At 40.5% G+C, this 17363-nt stretch overlaps 2 protein-coding genes across 6 annotated transcripts in view; both read left to right on the top strand.

Annotated features, from left to right (window-relative positions):
- LOC106582903 (extracellular sulfatase Sulf-2) overlaps nucleotides 1-9183 on the top strand; it is a 61236-nt gene extending 52053 nt beyond the window's left edge. For all 3 annotated transcript variants that reach the window (XM_014166504.2, XM_014166501.2, XM_014166502.2), the window contains 11 exons: nucleotides 1017-1146; nucleotides 1303-1519; nucleotides 1822-2083; nucleotides 2404-2500; nucleotides 2594-2748; nucleotides 2863-3032; nucleotides 3267-3409; nucleotides 3569-3677; nucleotides 6433-6466; nucleotides 6804-6857; nucleotides 7218-9183. In XM_014166504.2, coding sequence (XP_014021979.2) covers nucleotides 1017-1146; nucleotides 1303-1519; nucleotides 1822-2083; nucleotides 2404-2500; nucleotides 2594-2748; nucleotides 2863-3032; nucleotides 3267-3409; nucleotides 3569-3677; nucleotides 6433-6466; nucleotides 6804-6857; nucleotides 7218-7248 — 1402 coding nt within the window. In that variant the 3' untranslated portion in view covers nucleotides 7249-9183. The remainder of the gene's footprint in view (nucleotides 1-1016; nucleotides 1147-1302; nucleotides 1520-1821; nucleotides 2084-2403; nucleotides 2501-2593; nucleotides 2749-2862; nucleotides 3033-3266; nucleotides 3410-3568; nucleotides 3678-6432; nucleotides 6467-6803; nucleotides 6858-7217) is intronic.
- A 722-nt stretch (nucleotides 9184-9905) lies between these two features.
- The window catches only part of LOC106582900 (rho GTPase-activating protein 39), a 59762-nt gene continuing 52304 nt past the window's right edge, over nucleotides 9906-17363 (top strand). For all 3 annotated transcript variants that reach the window (XM_045705573.1, XM_014166493.2, XM_014166492.2), the window contains exon 1: nucleotides 9906-10335. In XM_045705573.1, coding sequence (XP_045561529.1) covers nucleotides 10322-10335 — 14 coding nt within the window. In that variant the 5' untranslated portion in view covers nucleotides 9906-10321. The remainder of the gene's footprint in view (nucleotides 10336-17363) is intronic.

Raw genomic sequence — 17363 nt, 5'->3', positions numbered from 1 at the left:
TTTGTCCACACAGGGCATCTGAACACACAAAATACATTTTGTTGATTTTCCTTACATTTTGTGTGCTTTATTTTTGTACACCTGTGGTGTTCCTGGTCAAAAATGTCCGGTCATTAGAAATTAATGGCTACAATTAGTGTATAAAATTTAGTTCAGGCACATGCCCATTCATCAGATGGACACACATCCTCTCCCAGAACCCCACATGCATGTGTGTTTGAGCACACACACACACACACACACACACACACACACACACACACACACACACACACACACACACACACACACACACACACACACACACACACACACACACACACACACACACACACACACACACACCTCACTCCCCTTCGTGGCTTCCATTGCAACCTTCACAGGAACCTTTCCCCAATGGAATCTTTCCCCCACGGCCACCACACCTGTTGGCATTCTCACAGACAATCACAACATTGTTTCAATAATATATAGAACTTGTTTTGCAGCTCTGGTATACAAAGCTTTTTTAAGGCCTTGCTCACAATTAATTCTGTGGCAACACAATGACCCAACGATATAATGCACGTGAGGCTCTTGATCATCTCTTTGATCATGACACTGGTGAGGAGGAGAGGGTCTTTGTTAAACTTTGTATGTGTTATAGTCAAAATAATTCATACATTATGCTTTTTTTACTCAAAAATGAGTTGTATGAGCGCAGGTCAACAGGCCTACAGGCCATAAATAGCAAATAGAAGTTCAAAATGTGTAATGTTCACAAGAACTTAAGTTGATAAAAAGATCTAAAACAACATTAGGTGATAATATATGTATTATTATGGATTTATAATCAGCTATAATGGGGCAGTCGTATTGGACCGGGAACACAGAATGAATTAAAATGAAACAAACACAACAGGAGGGTTAATCAAGTGCAATTAAAGGGATAATCCCCCACAGCCATGTGATCAAAGTTTTATGTATGTTTAGTCTATGTTCTATTACTCTCATCTGAGTCCATCCTGTTCACACAGGAAGCTGCTCCACAAGAAGGCTGATGGGAAGGAGGTGGCCCAGGAGGAGAATTTCCTCCCCAAATACCAGCGGGTCAAAGACCTGTGTCAGAAGGCAGAGTACCAGAGCTCCTGTGAACAGCCAGGACAGGTAAGAGTTCCGTACAATACCCACAGGCACAAACACAAACACTTATACATTAGCAGAAATATAGCTAAATCTCTCTCCCCATTTTCCCCTCTCTGAAAAAGGAGGGAGAAATGTAGCTAAATCTCTCACCCCCCTTTCCCTTCTCTATGTGTGTAGAAGTGGCAGTGTCTGGAGGACCCGTCTGGTAAGTTGAGGCTGTATAAGTGTAAGGGCATGGCCAGTCTCTATGCCCCACGTATGCAGGCTCTGATGGCCAGCAGTGGGTCCCAGCAGTGGGTTGGACACGTCTCCAACGCTGGAGACAGCTGTGACTGTGGCCCCCTAGGCCTCAGAATTACACCCCTGAAGAGGAAGAGACTGCTTACCAAGAAGAGTGAGTAGTCCTTTCAGTGACTTATAGATTTACCATTTATCAAAGACTTATAAATTGTGCTTGCAAATTATAGGACAAGTGTTTGCTGTCCTGCAGTGGCAGATTAGAAAACTTTACAAAAATATTTTATTTTTATTGAAATGAGACATAATACAATTTAAGTTTTAAGTGACTTCCTGTTCGTCATTTAAAAACAGTGACAAATGCTATATACTTTAACACCCTCTCTCTCTTGGGTTGTTGGCGTTGCAATACCTTTGTAATAATAACATTGAAAGGAATAACTCTTGTAACCCCATCAGAGGTAAAGTCCACTAAGAGTCTGACTAGGAACCGTTGGGCCCGGTCCATTCCCTTTGAGCTGGATGGAGACCTTTATGCTGTGGACCTGGAAGAGGGCTACAGGCCCGTGGGCCTCCGGAATACCAGCAGGCCTGGGGAGAGGAGGAGAGGAGCGGTCCTGCAGGAGAACGACGATGAGGAGTTCAGTGGAATGGGAGTTACAGCCAGACCTACAACCAGCAACAGCCTTTCACCACCTGCTGCTCTTAAAGTCACCTACAGGTGTGTGTGTGTGTGTGTGTGTGTGTGTGTGTGTGTGTGTGTGTGTGTGTGTGTGTGTGTGTGTTTTTTTTTGTGTGTGTGTGTGCGTGCGTGCGTGCGTGTGAATATCTATGAATATGTGTGTTGAGTTTCCATGTTAGTGGGTCTTTGAGTAGTAGTATGATTAATCTTTATGTTCTTGTGAAGCACACTAGCTTTACAGTAATTCATTCTCAGTTGAGAGGGTGCTGTAAAAAAAGTGCTAACTGCTGTAAACTGTGGTAAATGCAGTTGTCAGGTAAAGGTGCTGATACAGTAGCTGGTGTGTGTTTTCCCCACAGGTGCTCCATCCTGATGAATGACACAGTCAGGTGTGATGGAGGACTCTACAAATCCCTCCAGGCCTGGAAAGACCATAAGCTCCACATCGAGCACGAGGTACTGCTCTAGTTGATCCTCAATCTGACCAGGCTGATCTGTAGCCTTTCTTGTCATTGCGGGGGTTAACTGTTTTGTATGTGCTGTGCGCAGATTGAAACCCTGCAGACGAAAATAAAGAACTTGCGTGAGGTCAAAGGTCACCTGAAGAACGTTCGGCCTGAAGAGTGCCAGTGTAACACCCCCAGTTACCTGTCCAAGAACAAAGGGATGTTCAGACTCGACGCAAGCCGCATTCACTCACTCAAGTAATGATTGTGAGATGGTGGTGTGTATCTGCATGTGTTCGTGTGTGTGTGAGGGAGAGAGGGAGGGACATCAGTGTATCTCTCTTTATATGTCCTCTTGTGGTGTGTCCTCAGCAAAATGCCCTCTAAGCAGAAGAAGCAGTGGCTGATGAAGGAGCAGAAACGCAGGAAGAAGCTCCGTAAACTGCTCAAGAGGCTCCGCAACAACGACACCTGCAGCATGCCTGGTCTCACCTGCTTCACCCACGACAACCAGCACTGGCAGACTGCCCCCTTCTGGACAAGTATGGAACGGCAGAATGCAGACTAAATCAAACTCAGAACAGTAGTAACATTTAGAGTAAAAGTAAAGAGACATGGGATTCCTGAATTTTTACCACTCTGCTACATCACTGCCACAAAATTATATATTGAATGATTACTTGTAAGGATCCAAAAATAAGATGAAGTAGGTGCGTTAAAACTGGCCATGTATCTTGTTTGAATAACTACCGCTGTCTCTTTCCATCCCCTGCCAGTGGGTCCATTCTGTGCTTGTACCAGCGCCAACAACAACACTTACTGGTGCCTCAGGACCATCAACGACACGCACAACTTCATATTCTGCGAGTTCGCCACAGGTTTCATAGAGTACTTCGATCTGAACACTGACCCATACCAGGTATCTCCCTCTCTCTCTCTCTCTCTCTCTCTCTCTCTCTCTCTCTCTCTCTCTCTCTCTCTCTCTCTTAAATCTCGCAAATGAGCTGTAGCCTCCTATTGTGATTTTTTACAGTGTTTGGTAACACATCCTGTCCTCTGTTAATTTGTTCGACTGTAGTTGATAAACGGGGTTAGCACCCTGGACCGCACTGCCCTCAACCAGATGCACCAGCAACTTATGGAACTGCGGAGCTGCAAAGGCCACAAGCAATGCAATCCAGAGACAGGTGAGTCAGAAAGACACACACACACATACAGAACCAGTTAAAAGTTTGGACACACCTACTCATTCAAGGGTTTTTCTTTATTTTTACTATTTTCTACAATGTATAATAATAATGAAGGCATCAAAACTATGAAACACATATGGAATCATGTAGTAACCAAAAAAGTGTTAACCCTTTCACACGTACAATCACACGGGGTGTGATCGTTCTACAGTGGTCCCTGAAGCGTATGATCACACCCCGTGTGATTAGAACACTCATTTAGAACACTCATTTAGAACGGCCAGTTTCGAATGACGCAACAATCAACATTTGAGCTGGCCACACTTTTTTCAGAAACTATTTACACAAACACAGTCCTTACAAAGTTATGTCCAGAATGTGAGCAGTTTATTTTTGGATGCAATGTTCAGATATTCACAGAAGTATCTATAGCATAACACAATCATCCTAACCGGAAAAATGTAGGCTACATTTGTCCTAGCGCTGAGGAAAGATTGACGCAACACAAGCGGTCATATTTTCTAACTATCGGCTGACATAAACTACACTATGAATTAGCTAATAGCAATTACTAAGTACAATTAATCACATCACGGGTGAGCTCACCGTTGATCAAAATAATTGAGTAAAACACTTTCTAGAAATCGAAAGTAATCCGACGATTAGTTTCAGCGCGCAGCCATGCTTTTTTAACTCACAGAAACCGAAGATAATAAGAGAAGACAAGATGAGTTGTTGAAGGGGTGTGGTCTACCATCATTCACATCCCACATTCAAAAAAAAGTTCTCAAAAAATGAGTGAACCCTTACTCACCTCATTTTGTTATAGCATCTTTGGTCCGACAGACGATCAAGTGAAACCCAGAATGCATTGTATGTCAACAAACATGGCTCCATACACAAAGCTGTAATTAGCTTAGCTCATCATAATCAGTACAACCTTCAAAACATTATTTTACACACATACTATGCGCCCTTTACAATTTATGCAAAAATCGGAACGCATGATTTATCACGGGTAATTGAAAAACGTAAATAAAATAGTAAAGATATCAATAATACCACACAAAACATTTTCTGACAGTGATTTATTGATACAAATTGCGCGTTTAGGCAGTCAATCACGGTAACCTCTCACTCCCACTCTGAGCCATTCAGTGTTGTTGTTTATGTAACAATCACATCCTGGAATGGAGAGAACGTTCGAACATCACGTGCATAAAAAAACTCACGCTGGGGCGACCGTTAGAGATATTTGGAACTCACACGTGAAAGGGTTAAACAAATCAAAATATATTTGAGATTTGAGATTTTTCGAAGTAGCCACCCTTTGCCTTAATGACAGCGTTGCACAATCTTGGCATTCTCGCTTCACCTGGAATGCTTTCCCAAAAGTCTTGAAGGAGTTCCCACACATGCTGAGCACTTCTTGGCTGCTTTTCTTTCACTCTGCGGTCCAACTCATCCCAAACCATCTCAATTGGGTTGAGGTCGGGTGATTGTGGAGGCCAGGTCATCTGATGCAGCACTCCATCACTCTCCTTCTTGGTCAAAAAGCCCTTACACAGCCTGGAGGTGTTTGGTCATTGTCCTGTTGAAAAACAAATCACTGACAGTGTCACCAGCAAAGCACCCCCACACCATCACACCTCCCCCTCCATGCTTCACGGTGGGAACCACACATGCAGAGATCATCTGTTCCCCTACTCTGCATCTCACAAAGACATGCCGGTTGGAACCAAAAATCTCAAACCATCAGATCAAACGACAGATTTCCACCGGTCTAATGTCCAGTGTTCGTGTTTCTTGGCCCAAGCAAATCTTCTTCTTATTGATGTCCTTTAGTAGTGATTTCTTTGCAGCAATTCGACCATGAAGGCCTGGTTCACGCAGTCTCCTCTGAACAGTTGATGTTGAGATGTGTCTGTTACTTGAACTCTGTGAAGCATTTATATGGGCTGCAATTTCTGAAGCTGTTAAGTCTAATGAACTTATCTTCTGCAGCAGAGGTAACTCTGGGTCTTCTGGGCCTTTCCTGTGGTGGTCCTCATGAGAGCCAGTTTCATCATAGCGCTTGATGGTTTTTGGGACTGCACTGACTGACCTTCATGTCTTAAAGTAATGATAGACTGTCATTTCTCTTTGCTTATTTGAGCTGTTCTTGCCATAATATGGACTTGGTCTTTTACCAAATAGGACTATCTTCTGTATACCACCTCTACCTTGTCACAACACAACTGACTGGCTCAAACGCATTAAGAAGGGAAGAAATTCCACAAATTAACTTTTAACAAGGCACACCTGTTAATTGAAATGCATTCCAGGTGAATACCTCATGACGCTTGTTGAGAGAATGCCAAGAGTGTGCAAAGCTGTCACCAAGGCAAAGGGTGGCTACTTTGAGGAATCTAAAATCTAAAATATATTTTGATTTGTTTAACACTTTTTTTGGTTACTACATGATTCCATATGTGTTATTTCATAGTGTTGATGTCTTCACTATTATTCTGCAATGTAGAAAATAGTAAAAAATAAGGAAAAACCCTGAATGAGTTGGTGTGTCCAAACTTTTGACTGGTACTGTACATACATACATACATACATACATACATACATACATACATACATACATACATACATACATACATACATACATACATACATACATACATACATACATACATACATACATACATACATACATACAAACCACTGCTACTTCAGTTCTTTAATAACATGGTCTCTATTTCAGGTGGTAAAGACAGAAACTCTTTAAGTGAATACAGGTACTGTAATATTTCAGGCTTTATGTCTTTTTGTCCTTTGGTGTCTTATTGAACATTTTCCTGCATTTCCTGCATTGGGTAAATAATATAATGGAACACTTCTTTTAAGCAGATTATAAAGTCTCTGAGGTACTTCATAGGGATTGCACAAAATGTCACATTGTTGATTCTATTAATTAACAACTATTTAGCACAAGGTGAATTCTAAAACGCAAGCATGATACTGTAGCAGCTTCTGTTCCTCATGTTGCAATGAATCCTAATTGCTTGTTTCCGCTGTTTGTGTGTGTGTTTCCCCCGCACGTGCGTGTGTGTGTCCACGCTGTACATTCTTCAGGCCAGTTCATCGTCGAAAGAGGCCAAAAGTGAAGAAGCCCTCTTCCAAATCCCTGTGAGTTTGTCATAACCCATCTGTTCCTCTAAATTCAGCCAACCTCCCCCTCTTCATCCAGATTATCTTGCTTTGTCAGATGGCCCAGCAGCATGCTTTTCAACCTTCTCGTTTGAAGCTTTTCATGTAACTAATACTTACCTGCATTTCAATGTCATGCCCTTAAGGCTTAGATAGACCCACTTTTCAAAGTCAGTGGTGTTGTACTGATGAGGTGTCCTTTGTCTTTGGTATTTTCTGGTCATTTCTTGTCATAGTCGTCTTCTAGTTTTTTTTTATTAGAGTTGCTGGAACTACGATTATCAGCAATTTATACTATTGAAACACTAATAGATCTCCATCTATGTGTTGTTTATACAGAGGGCAGATTTGGGAAGGATGGGTTGGTTAACAACCTGTCCCACAACCCACCACATTGCAGTCTGCCAATAGAGGAGGACCAGAACTACTGGAGAACCTGAGGACTTTGTACAGACTTCATGGGAATGTAATTTGATCTACCATTATTGTAGGAGTTTATGGAGGACGATGCTGATCCAACATTAGCTGCCACAGATGCTCAGATCATCACCCAGCAAAGCAAATACTGAAACATCCAAGAAAATGAAAACTATAACCTCTCCTGTCTTCTCTCTTTCTCTCTCACACACACACACACACTCATTCACTCGCACAGGAATGTCCTCACCTCTCATCTCCCATCACACCAGTTGTCAATACCGCCAAACTGAGTTGGAGACTGATCAGTTGAGTGGGGATACACTTCGAACCTATACTTTGACTTCCAACAGTGAACAGTGAATGTGAGGCGTGTTTAATATTAGTCTCTCGTAACCGCCTTAACATTGGGTACCGAGATTAGTTTAATGTCAATTCTGCTGCCACAACCTGAAATGTATCATCCCGTATGGCATTGTGGCACATCTGGGTTAAATCATCACCCCGTGGGAGTATGATGTCAGGCAATAACATCAAGTCAAGCTTTCGCCTCACTGCACAGCATGAAAGGTACTGTCCAGAACACGCTGGTATGCCTGAGGGGTATGCTACAAAGCAGTGTAAAGGAGTTAGCCGGCTAACTTGCCTGAATATTCTGAAATAGCTTATTACTTTTTAGAAAGATAAGCTTGACATATGTATGGTCTAATTGACTTATCCATAAACACATATCTATGTTTAGCTTTCTTAATGAACCAGAAAATCAACTTTAAAATGACATCCACCAATGAAATGTACGCATTCTGTGGGTGTGACGATGTTTGTTTGGTAGTCTCGTCTGTACCATTGTCTAGGAGGGTGGGGTAGTGGTTAGAGAAGTCCCATCCTGGTTTGAAGTGAACAACTTTATCAAAGTTGAACCTGCTTTGTAGTATACCACTCCGGAAACCTCTCATTTCTTTTTGTTTGTGTTATGGCTACAGAATGGTTCCCCAGGACATTTACTCCATTATTTTTCAATATACATTATATTAACATTGATGTCATGCAATGTCATGCAATGACATCACCCCCCCCCCCCCTCCCCAAGGATATGATACATAAGTGAGGACGACAACACACCAGACTGTATGGGGATGGAGCTGGTCAGGATATGAAAGACACATCACATCACCACCTTGCTTATCCCCCCTAGTTCACTTCAAACCAGCATGGGACTTCTCTAACCACTACCCCACCCTCCTAGACAATGGTACAGACGAGACTACCAAACAAACATCTTCACACCAGCACATTTCAATAGTGGATGCCATTTTACTCCTTTGTATTGCTAATGCCACCTGCTAGATCCAATCAGGTTAGTTTGTTCAGCTTGCTATACATGGTGCTATGATAACATTGCGAAAAATAAAGACTTGCTGTACAGTATGTATTTGATTGTATGTTGTGCAATTAATATAAATGTTTAAATATTGTATAAATATTTTTTATAATACAGAAAAATAGGCAGACCTCTCTTTCGTGTTTGATATGAGTTGATACATATTACCTTTTAGAAAGAACGTAGCCTGATGAATTGTGCTAGCTCTGTATTTGTCCATTTGTCCTGTCTGGACATCTCTCTGAATTTCTCCTCTGCTCTGTCAAACCCCACTGTAGTTTGAAAATACTTATTTAAGATGAGAAAGCATTTAGAAAATATTCACTGTGAAAAGAAGTCCCAGTAAAATGACTCTGTTGTACACAAGAGTAAACAAGTTACACAACGATGTAATGCATCTTGACATGCATATTCATTTATTGCCCTCATTTTTAGAGTTCTTTGTTTCTTAGCAGTGAGACTCCCATAGCACAGTTCTGATTGTGAATAAAGTGTTGATTGCCCTCATGTCTGTTTACTACTTTAACCTTTAACCCTGCTGTGTATTGGTCACCTCTCTGTTGTTGTCACTGCTGCAGCTATACATTAGTGGGCTCAGGATGATAGACGAGTGAGAACATTTTGTGCTAAGAAACTCAACCAGCAGGTGTCTCTGTTTGCTTTCTTGTTGCTGACCCGTGTCTTCCATCCAGTTCACTCTTTGACTGTGAGATCCTAATCAAGGATAGACACTAGAACAGGGATGTGCAACTTTGATGTGGGTGGGGGCCTAAAAAAATCTGAACTCATCATGAGGGGCCTCAGATAATTTCTACACATTTTGTCAAGGGATGTAGAAAACATGTCTCTGTTATAAAGCTAGTTTGCTGAAATTCTACACATTTTGCCATGAGAAAAGGTTGCAATTTTATAACTAATTTCACGCACTTTTTCAAGTTTTAGTGTTAATTTTGGGCAATTCTACAATAACCCCCCCACACACACCAGTGGAGGCTGCTGAGAGGACGACTGCTCATAATAATGTCTGGAACTGAACTTCTGGAATGGCATCAAACACATGGAAACCATGTGTTTGATGTGTTTCATACCATTCCACCGATTCCGCTCCAGCCATTACCACGAGCCGTCCTCTCCAATGAAGGTGCCACCAACATTCTGTGACACACACGCAAAAAGGGTTGGCGGGCTGCCAGTTGCCCATCCCCGCAGAACCAACAGCTAGTGGCCTGTTTCTAATGTTAAGCCTTTAGGAACGCCTACACTTTAAATTCCCATGTGGGGGGGCAAATGTATTTAGGACTCTCAAAAACTTCAATATTAAAGACCTGAAAATGAGACATAAATCTAAAGCATCAACATTGGACCAAGAGTAGGCTTAGAATTGTGTCGAATGTCCCGTCAGAGGTAGCCTTATGGCAATAGCGGGACGAGCGGGAAGCGCGTGAGTGCGTCCTGGACTCGGACTCCGGGGGTGACCCCCATCGTATGACTCACGTGCAGAGGCGGAGACTCCATATCTAAATCACTACGGGAGAACTGTCTCTTGTTCAGACCGTCCAACGCGGTGGGAAAATTAACAAGAATAAGTCAACATTACATTATAATTTCAAGACCAAGGCAACGCAATGTTTACAATGTGAAGAAAATGTCCGGGATAAGGTAAGATAAATTATATGGGAAATTAAACCTAACGGGCAACATTGATAACAGAACTAACTTTAACTCAACCAGCACCGCAGGATTTGTTTGGCGGACTATTTTGAATTTCGAGCACCGACTAACCACACTTAAGTGTAATTTACTTAACAGACGGATAAACTACGATTGTTTCAATGTAGCCTAGGATCTTCAACATTTTACATTTTAATTTAAAGTGTGTACTGTCTTATCCAATATCCGTGTGAAGATGAGGAATGGTGGAGGGAAGTGATATTGCAAGGTTATGGACCTAACTTTTATTATAGTGTATGTCTGTTGTCCTGTTTATACAGGTTAATGCTGAAAGATATTCAGATAATCATTTAGAATACTAGTCACCAAAAAGTTTACCCCATGTTATCTGGTGGTTGTTTGAGAGCTATAACTGATATGAATAACATATTTCAGTATCCTATAGAGACAATTATTAGCCATTAATCTTGTTAAAGACATTTTTAAGTCAACCTATTCACCCAACATCAAAGCATGATTGAAATTGTTGTCTATTAAGGAAGTATTTCCCATAGACGCTGTATCCTTTTTGGGAATATTTAGTTTGCCTTTTGAGTTTCCTTTAATTGTCAGTTCCCAGTATGATTCATCTTTAACTGATTCGCAAATTGGCTTTACTGGCTCTTTAGTGTGGTTAACAGACCAATAACCAAGGCGGAAGACAAATGTTCCGTATCCCATTTGTTGCACTGCTGTTTCACTCATGTAGGTTAAGATGGCTGGTGCAGTTAGATTGACTTGGTTTATTCACACATTAATATTCTCCAACATCTGTCTCTATGCCTTAAGACAGATGTGAAGTTGCTCATTAAAACCCTTTAGCCTCTCTTCTGCTTTGATTTTGTTTTATGAAACAGATGGTTCAATGGAAATAAGTCTTCGCCACAAGCTCAAAGAAAGTCTTATGTGAATGTACTCCATTTTTTTACTTCCCAAAAAGTGAATTATTGATGAACATAAATTAAACTGTGTAAATGGATTTGAATGTGTTATTGAGTGTCACCGGTTTAAAGCAAGCATTTCTGCGATAATGTGTTTAGCCAACCCCTGCAGTCTCAACAGCCTTGATGTCTCCGTTTAGAGTGGTTCAAGGGGACATTCAACACTCTTTTGATGACTTTCATTCCCTCGCTGGTGGTGTAACCATCAGACATATGAGTCACTCCAAGGTCCTCAGTAGCATGCTGTTTGCAAAAGATGCCATATATATGGTCTGGAGTACTAGGGAGTATACATCTCACAATGCAGCACTATTTTACCTCTCTGTGTGCAGCTGGTGTTCCTATCCAACGTTCGGGTATTGGTGACAGCGTGAGATGGGGAGCATCTGTGTGGTGTTGGGTTCTGCATACACACTCACTTTTCAATCCGTCCCACTCGATCTATCACACATTGTACAAGAGGATAAATCCCCCCATCGATACACATTGCTAAATACTGCACAATTTATCACTTGCCCCCAATCCCCCCTTCCCCAAAACATGTGTAAATACATTTTGTCTTCTTGTATTATACTTATGCTAAAAAGTTTATTCTATTCTACTGAGCCATTTACTTTATGTTTGTATTTATATAGTTTATTTTTTCTTATTGTTGCATTGTCAAGAAGTAACCTGCAAGTAAGCATTACGTTGGGCAGTGTATACCATCTGTATCCCGTACATATGACTAATAAAATGTAAAACTTCAAACATAAGCGTCACAGGGATGTCCACTGACTCCTGGAGACTTTTGAAACTGAAACTAAGTAATATGGGCAATTCCACAGTAACGGAATTACAATTTGACTGCAATATGTATGTTTTTGGGCGACCCAACCAAATTCACATAGAAATGTGAGTTATATATCTGTAATTCTAATTGAATGCAAGTGGTATATTTGTTCTGTGTATGCAATTTCTATGCTTCCCGTTCCTAAGTTTAGTTTTTGCGTTTTTACTTTTTTGTAAACCAGCTTCAAACAGCTGAAAATTCAATGTCTTTGGTTATAGAAAATATATTTCAGTGGTTTAGATGGTACAATGATTCTCTACAGTATACTTTCTTGTTTTCTCACAAATGGAAAATAGGCAAACTATTCAACATTTTGCAACCCGGAAATGGCAGAGCGACGTAAAAAAAAAAAAACATTTTGTAAAAACAAAACTGTATAGATGCAAACTTTGGTAATGGAATTCAAGCAGTCTCCCTCAGGTTTTTATGCGACCACGTTTTCCAAAATGTCTTCTTTGAATTAAGATTAATATAAGATATCTGCAGAAAGAATGGGGTGTCAGCTATGACATGGCACCTTGAGTTAAAAAAAAAATCTCTTGGTTATTGATCTAGGTAGTGGTGCCTGGAGAAGTGGGTATACTTTAATTGTGGCCAAAAAAATCTAATGGCCTGCCCGACGAAGGAAAGGCGCCCTGTGTGAAAAATTCTATGAGAAACAGTGACATACACACTGAATGATTTAAAATGATAAATCCCATATTGGTCTTTCACAGTCAAGCCAACTCAAGCTGTACTGTGCAAAAGGCTAATAGTATTTTTATAATGACTTGCTCATTATGCGTTCTCCTGTTCTATTGGTTTTCTTTCAACTTTATTTCATTGTCTATCACCCAAATGCATGATCCTAATCATATTAACAACCCATGATAGTTGATGCGTCTTTAAATCCCCCCTCTTTCTAATAGATATTTCCATCTCTGTCCATGAAACTGCTTGCATGTGTGGTGTTCATTTTAGAATGGTATTTTCCCGCAATTTGCATTTTGGAATTCACACGTAGGCCTACCTCCATGTGTACATTGCTGCACCTAAAATGTGAAGAACTAATAGTTTATCAAAATTTGAAGCTAAACATTTATATCAGTAAAATCACTATAACAAATTGATAGATCTACCATACATTTTTATTTCTGTGAACTTTCCATAATTTCATTAGAAAATATCTTGTGGGTTTTTGGTAATGGAATTACAAAGCACGAGGCAACAATTTCTCCAAAACAAAATATAAGTGTTTATTAGCTGGCATAGGTCTTTATGTCAACATTGTGTTTTAATGTAGTTCTAATACTTTTTAAGACTTTTGCTGGTAAATGTTTTCTAAGACCCCTTTTCCATCTGTTTATCCAGAAATCAAAGCCTTTCTTATGCCTAATTTTTAAGATTGAACATTTAAAATAAATACATGTAAAAATGCCTTCATTTCCCCAAATATAGACTCTTAGCTTTAATTTGACAACCAATTGATATGCTCCTATGAACATCACATGTTGATGCTCATGGGTCCTTTTCGATGGAAATGCCCATATGTAAAGAAGTAGGTGTCAGAAAAGCCCTGTTGATGCAAAATGTTGCAATTGCCATTTGACTTGTGATTTAGAGCAAAACACTTGGGTGAACTGTTTGAATCATGGAAATGGAAGGATTATTCTAATTCTAGTTAGTATATAATAGTGGGAACTTTTGAATACAGTGTTTGATATGACAAAGAATGAAAAAGGCCAGGGACGAGTTATTGTGAAAGGGTAGGAACCAAAGTGTTGATAAGTGTTTCCTAGGGGACCGTATAATCTTCGGCTACCTTAAATGTTTTCGCATAGCTACTTCATGTAGCGAACGTATTTCTCTTTGATTTGAAGATACTGTTGCACAAACAACATGCTGATTTAGGTCTACACAATCACTGGTATTATCAAGCTCTATAGCTAATTACATTTGCTTTTACTCAGTACATTTATTAGCTAGCGATTTAGCATTAGTGGCTAACAATTAGCTAAGAATAATCTAACTTGCTAAGAAAATATAAACTAGCTGTTTGCAGATGTAAGAAACGCATGAATAGTGTAATTATAGAATGCTAGTGGATTTATATTAACCTCTATGGGCTAGGTGGGACGCTTGCGTCCCACCTACTCAACAGCCAGTGTAATCCCGTGGCGCGATATTCAAATACCTCAAATGCAAAAACGTAAATTTTTCAAACATATGACTATTTTACACCATTTTAAAGACAAGACTCTCGTTAATCTATCCACAGTGTCCGATTTCAAAAAGGCTTTACAACGAAAGCAAAACATTAGATTATGTCAGCAGAGTACCCAGCCAGAAATAATCAGACACCCATTTTTCAAGTTAGCATATAATGTCACATAAACCCAAACCACAGCTAAATGCAGCACTAACCTTTGATGATCTTCATCAGATGACAACCCTAGGACATTATGTTATACAATACATGCATGTTTTGTTCAATCAAGTTCATATTTATATCATTAGCTTTTTACATTAGCATGTGACTAGCATGTGACTAGCATTCCCACCGAACACTGCCGGTGAATTTACTAAATTACTCACGATAAACGTTCACAAAAAACATAACAATTATTTTAAGAATTATAGATACAGAACTCCTTTGTGCAATCGAGGTGTCCGATTTTAAAATAGCTTTTTGGTGAAAGCACATTCTGGAATATTCTCAGTAGATAGCCCGGCATCACAGGGCTAGCTATTTAGACACCCAGCAAGTTTAGCACTCACCAAAGTCAGATTTACTGTAAGAAAAATGTTATTACCTTTGCTGTTCTTCGTCAGAATGCACTCCCAGGACTTCTACTTCAATAACAAATGTTGGTTTGGTCCCAAATAATCCATTGTTATATCCAAATAGCGGTGTTTTGTTCGTGCGTTCAAGACACTATCCGAAGTGTAAATAAGGGTGACGAGCATGGCGCATTTCGTGACAAAAAATGTCTAAATATTCCATTACCGTACTTCGAAGCATGTCAACCGCTGTTTAAAATCAATTTTTATGCCATTTTTCTCGTAAAAAAGCGATTAATATTCCGACCGGGAATCTGCGTTTAGGTAAAAAAGAGGAAAGAAAATAAACGCGCCTAAGCCCATTGTCCTCTGATCAGCCACTTGCCAAACGCGATAATGTGTTTCAGCCAGAGGCTGCCTCGATATCATTCAGCTTTTTCCCAGGCTCTGAGAGCCTATGGGAGCTGTAGGAAGTGTCACGTTACAGCAAAGATCCTCAGTCTTCAATAAAAAGAGCCAAGATGAACAACAACTTGTCAGACAGGCCACTTCCTGTTCAGAATCTTCTCAGGTTTTTGCCTGCCATATGAGTTCTGTTATACTCAGACACCATTCAAACAGTTTTAGAAACTTTAGGGTGTTTTCTATCCAAAGCCAATAATTATATGCATATTCTAGTTACTGGGCAGGAGTAGTAACCAGATTAAATCGGGTACGTTTTTTTATCCGGCCGTGTCAATACTGCCCCCAACAGGTTAAGAAGCAAAGTGAAAATAGCATCGTTGTCATCAACATTGTTGCATGTGCTGCATTAACCATGCAGACTGAATGGAAGTGTCTTATGGTCAAGGAACAACACATGCGCTCCTTGAGTGACAAGGGGCTGGGCTAGGTCTGTGTGGAAAGCGGCAGCGAGAGATGACTCAAGTAACAAAGTAAACTAGAAAAATGGACGTTACACACGGCTTATCACATTTTAATAAACCAAACATTCAAATACCTTTTTATAGAAGGCAAATTCAAATTGAAACATCAACACCCGTATATCGTTAGATATGGTATATTGCCCAGTCCTAGTTTATTGTAACAAATCCCAGGAGTGTGCTAGCAGAATGGCAAGAACCTGCGTCTTGGAACAGAGGAAAGTTTAACACAAAACCAGTTTGCCTCACTGTCTGCTCTTTCTGAGCTAAACATAGTTCCAAAAACAACTCACATTGGGATGGACTGAAAAACTCCCTTATTAAAAAGCATTCTTGTTGGAGACGGCCTAAATATAGTCTAGCTAATTAACCTTACTTTTTTACTTTTTAAATGTCTAAATACTTTTAGCGGGTCAGAGTAGGATATGATTGTGAGCTCCTGAGACGCCTCACAATAGGATGTTGTCCCTCTGTTTACTCTGTAGACTCACAATGGTCTACAGACAAAGGAGGACAGGACACTGCATTCCTCTAGCAAGGTTACCCCAGTGCAAACCAGCCAGCCAGGCCTTTTGAGACAAACATGACAATGTGAAGGCAGGATCTCCGTCACACAACCAATGGCTTTGATGATGGATGTGTTGGATTGGGCCGTTGAGGGCTAGTGCGATGTATTATGTCTCGTTGTTCTGCGGTGCTGATTGCTCATTTTCTGTAGAGATTGGTTAAGACGTTAGGATGAAAGAACGTGATAATTCATTAACACTCATTCACCCCTCTGTGATTCTCTTTGGCTTTTACCAAGGTGATGGAGCTCTATTTTTCTCTATCCAAATTTGTGTGCCCCGTCCTCAGTCCAACCTCTGACATTTGGAATCCTTCTTAGACAGAGCTAAAGGACTGGCTTAACTTTCTGACCTCCGCAGTAGTAAACATGGTTTAGTGTTTTAAGTGCTCATGTTCCTTGCATTAGGGTTACATTGGACTACCAGTCCAAAAGTTACAGATGGTCATGATTTAGAGAGACCAGACCTTCACCTGCATCCTTAGGTTTTTAGGTAATAAAATGAAGTTTGAGATCATCACTGAGTCGTCAGGCACTAAGAGTTGTTTCCTATTGTTACACGTGTTGGAGGATGTCTTCATGTGGGATTGGAGCAGCTCATTCCATTCCCAGCCCTCTTTAATTCTGTGGTGATTAGAAATATGTTAATCCAATTCTCCACCCTGGTCCCCTAGAGAGGACATTATCCTTCCTGGCTGTCTCATTCCTGGAGTCCCAGTGCAAACGTTAACAGCATAACTAGTCTGTGTGTTAAGTTGTCCGCATGCTTCCCATCCGAAACAGTTCAGAACAGTTTGTGCATATATTATGACTTAATTTTGTAACATTTTGTTTGTTTTGGTTTTCGGCAAGGTTTTTTTCCCCGGCTGTTCGTGCACACAAAGCATTTTCTCGAAGCAAGCCGAAGTTCGGGGGCGAAGTCTACGCCCCTTCGTCGGTCATTGATCAACAGTAGG

This window comes from Salmo salar, chromosome ssa22 (assembly GCF_905237065.1).
Source record: "Salmo salar chromosome ssa22, Ssal_v3.1, whole genome shotgun sequence".
NCBI lineage: Eukaryota > Metazoa > Chordata > Actinopteri > Salmoniformes > Salmonidae > Salmo > Salmo salar.
This window is presented reverse-complemented; position numbering and strand designations above follow the sequence as displayed.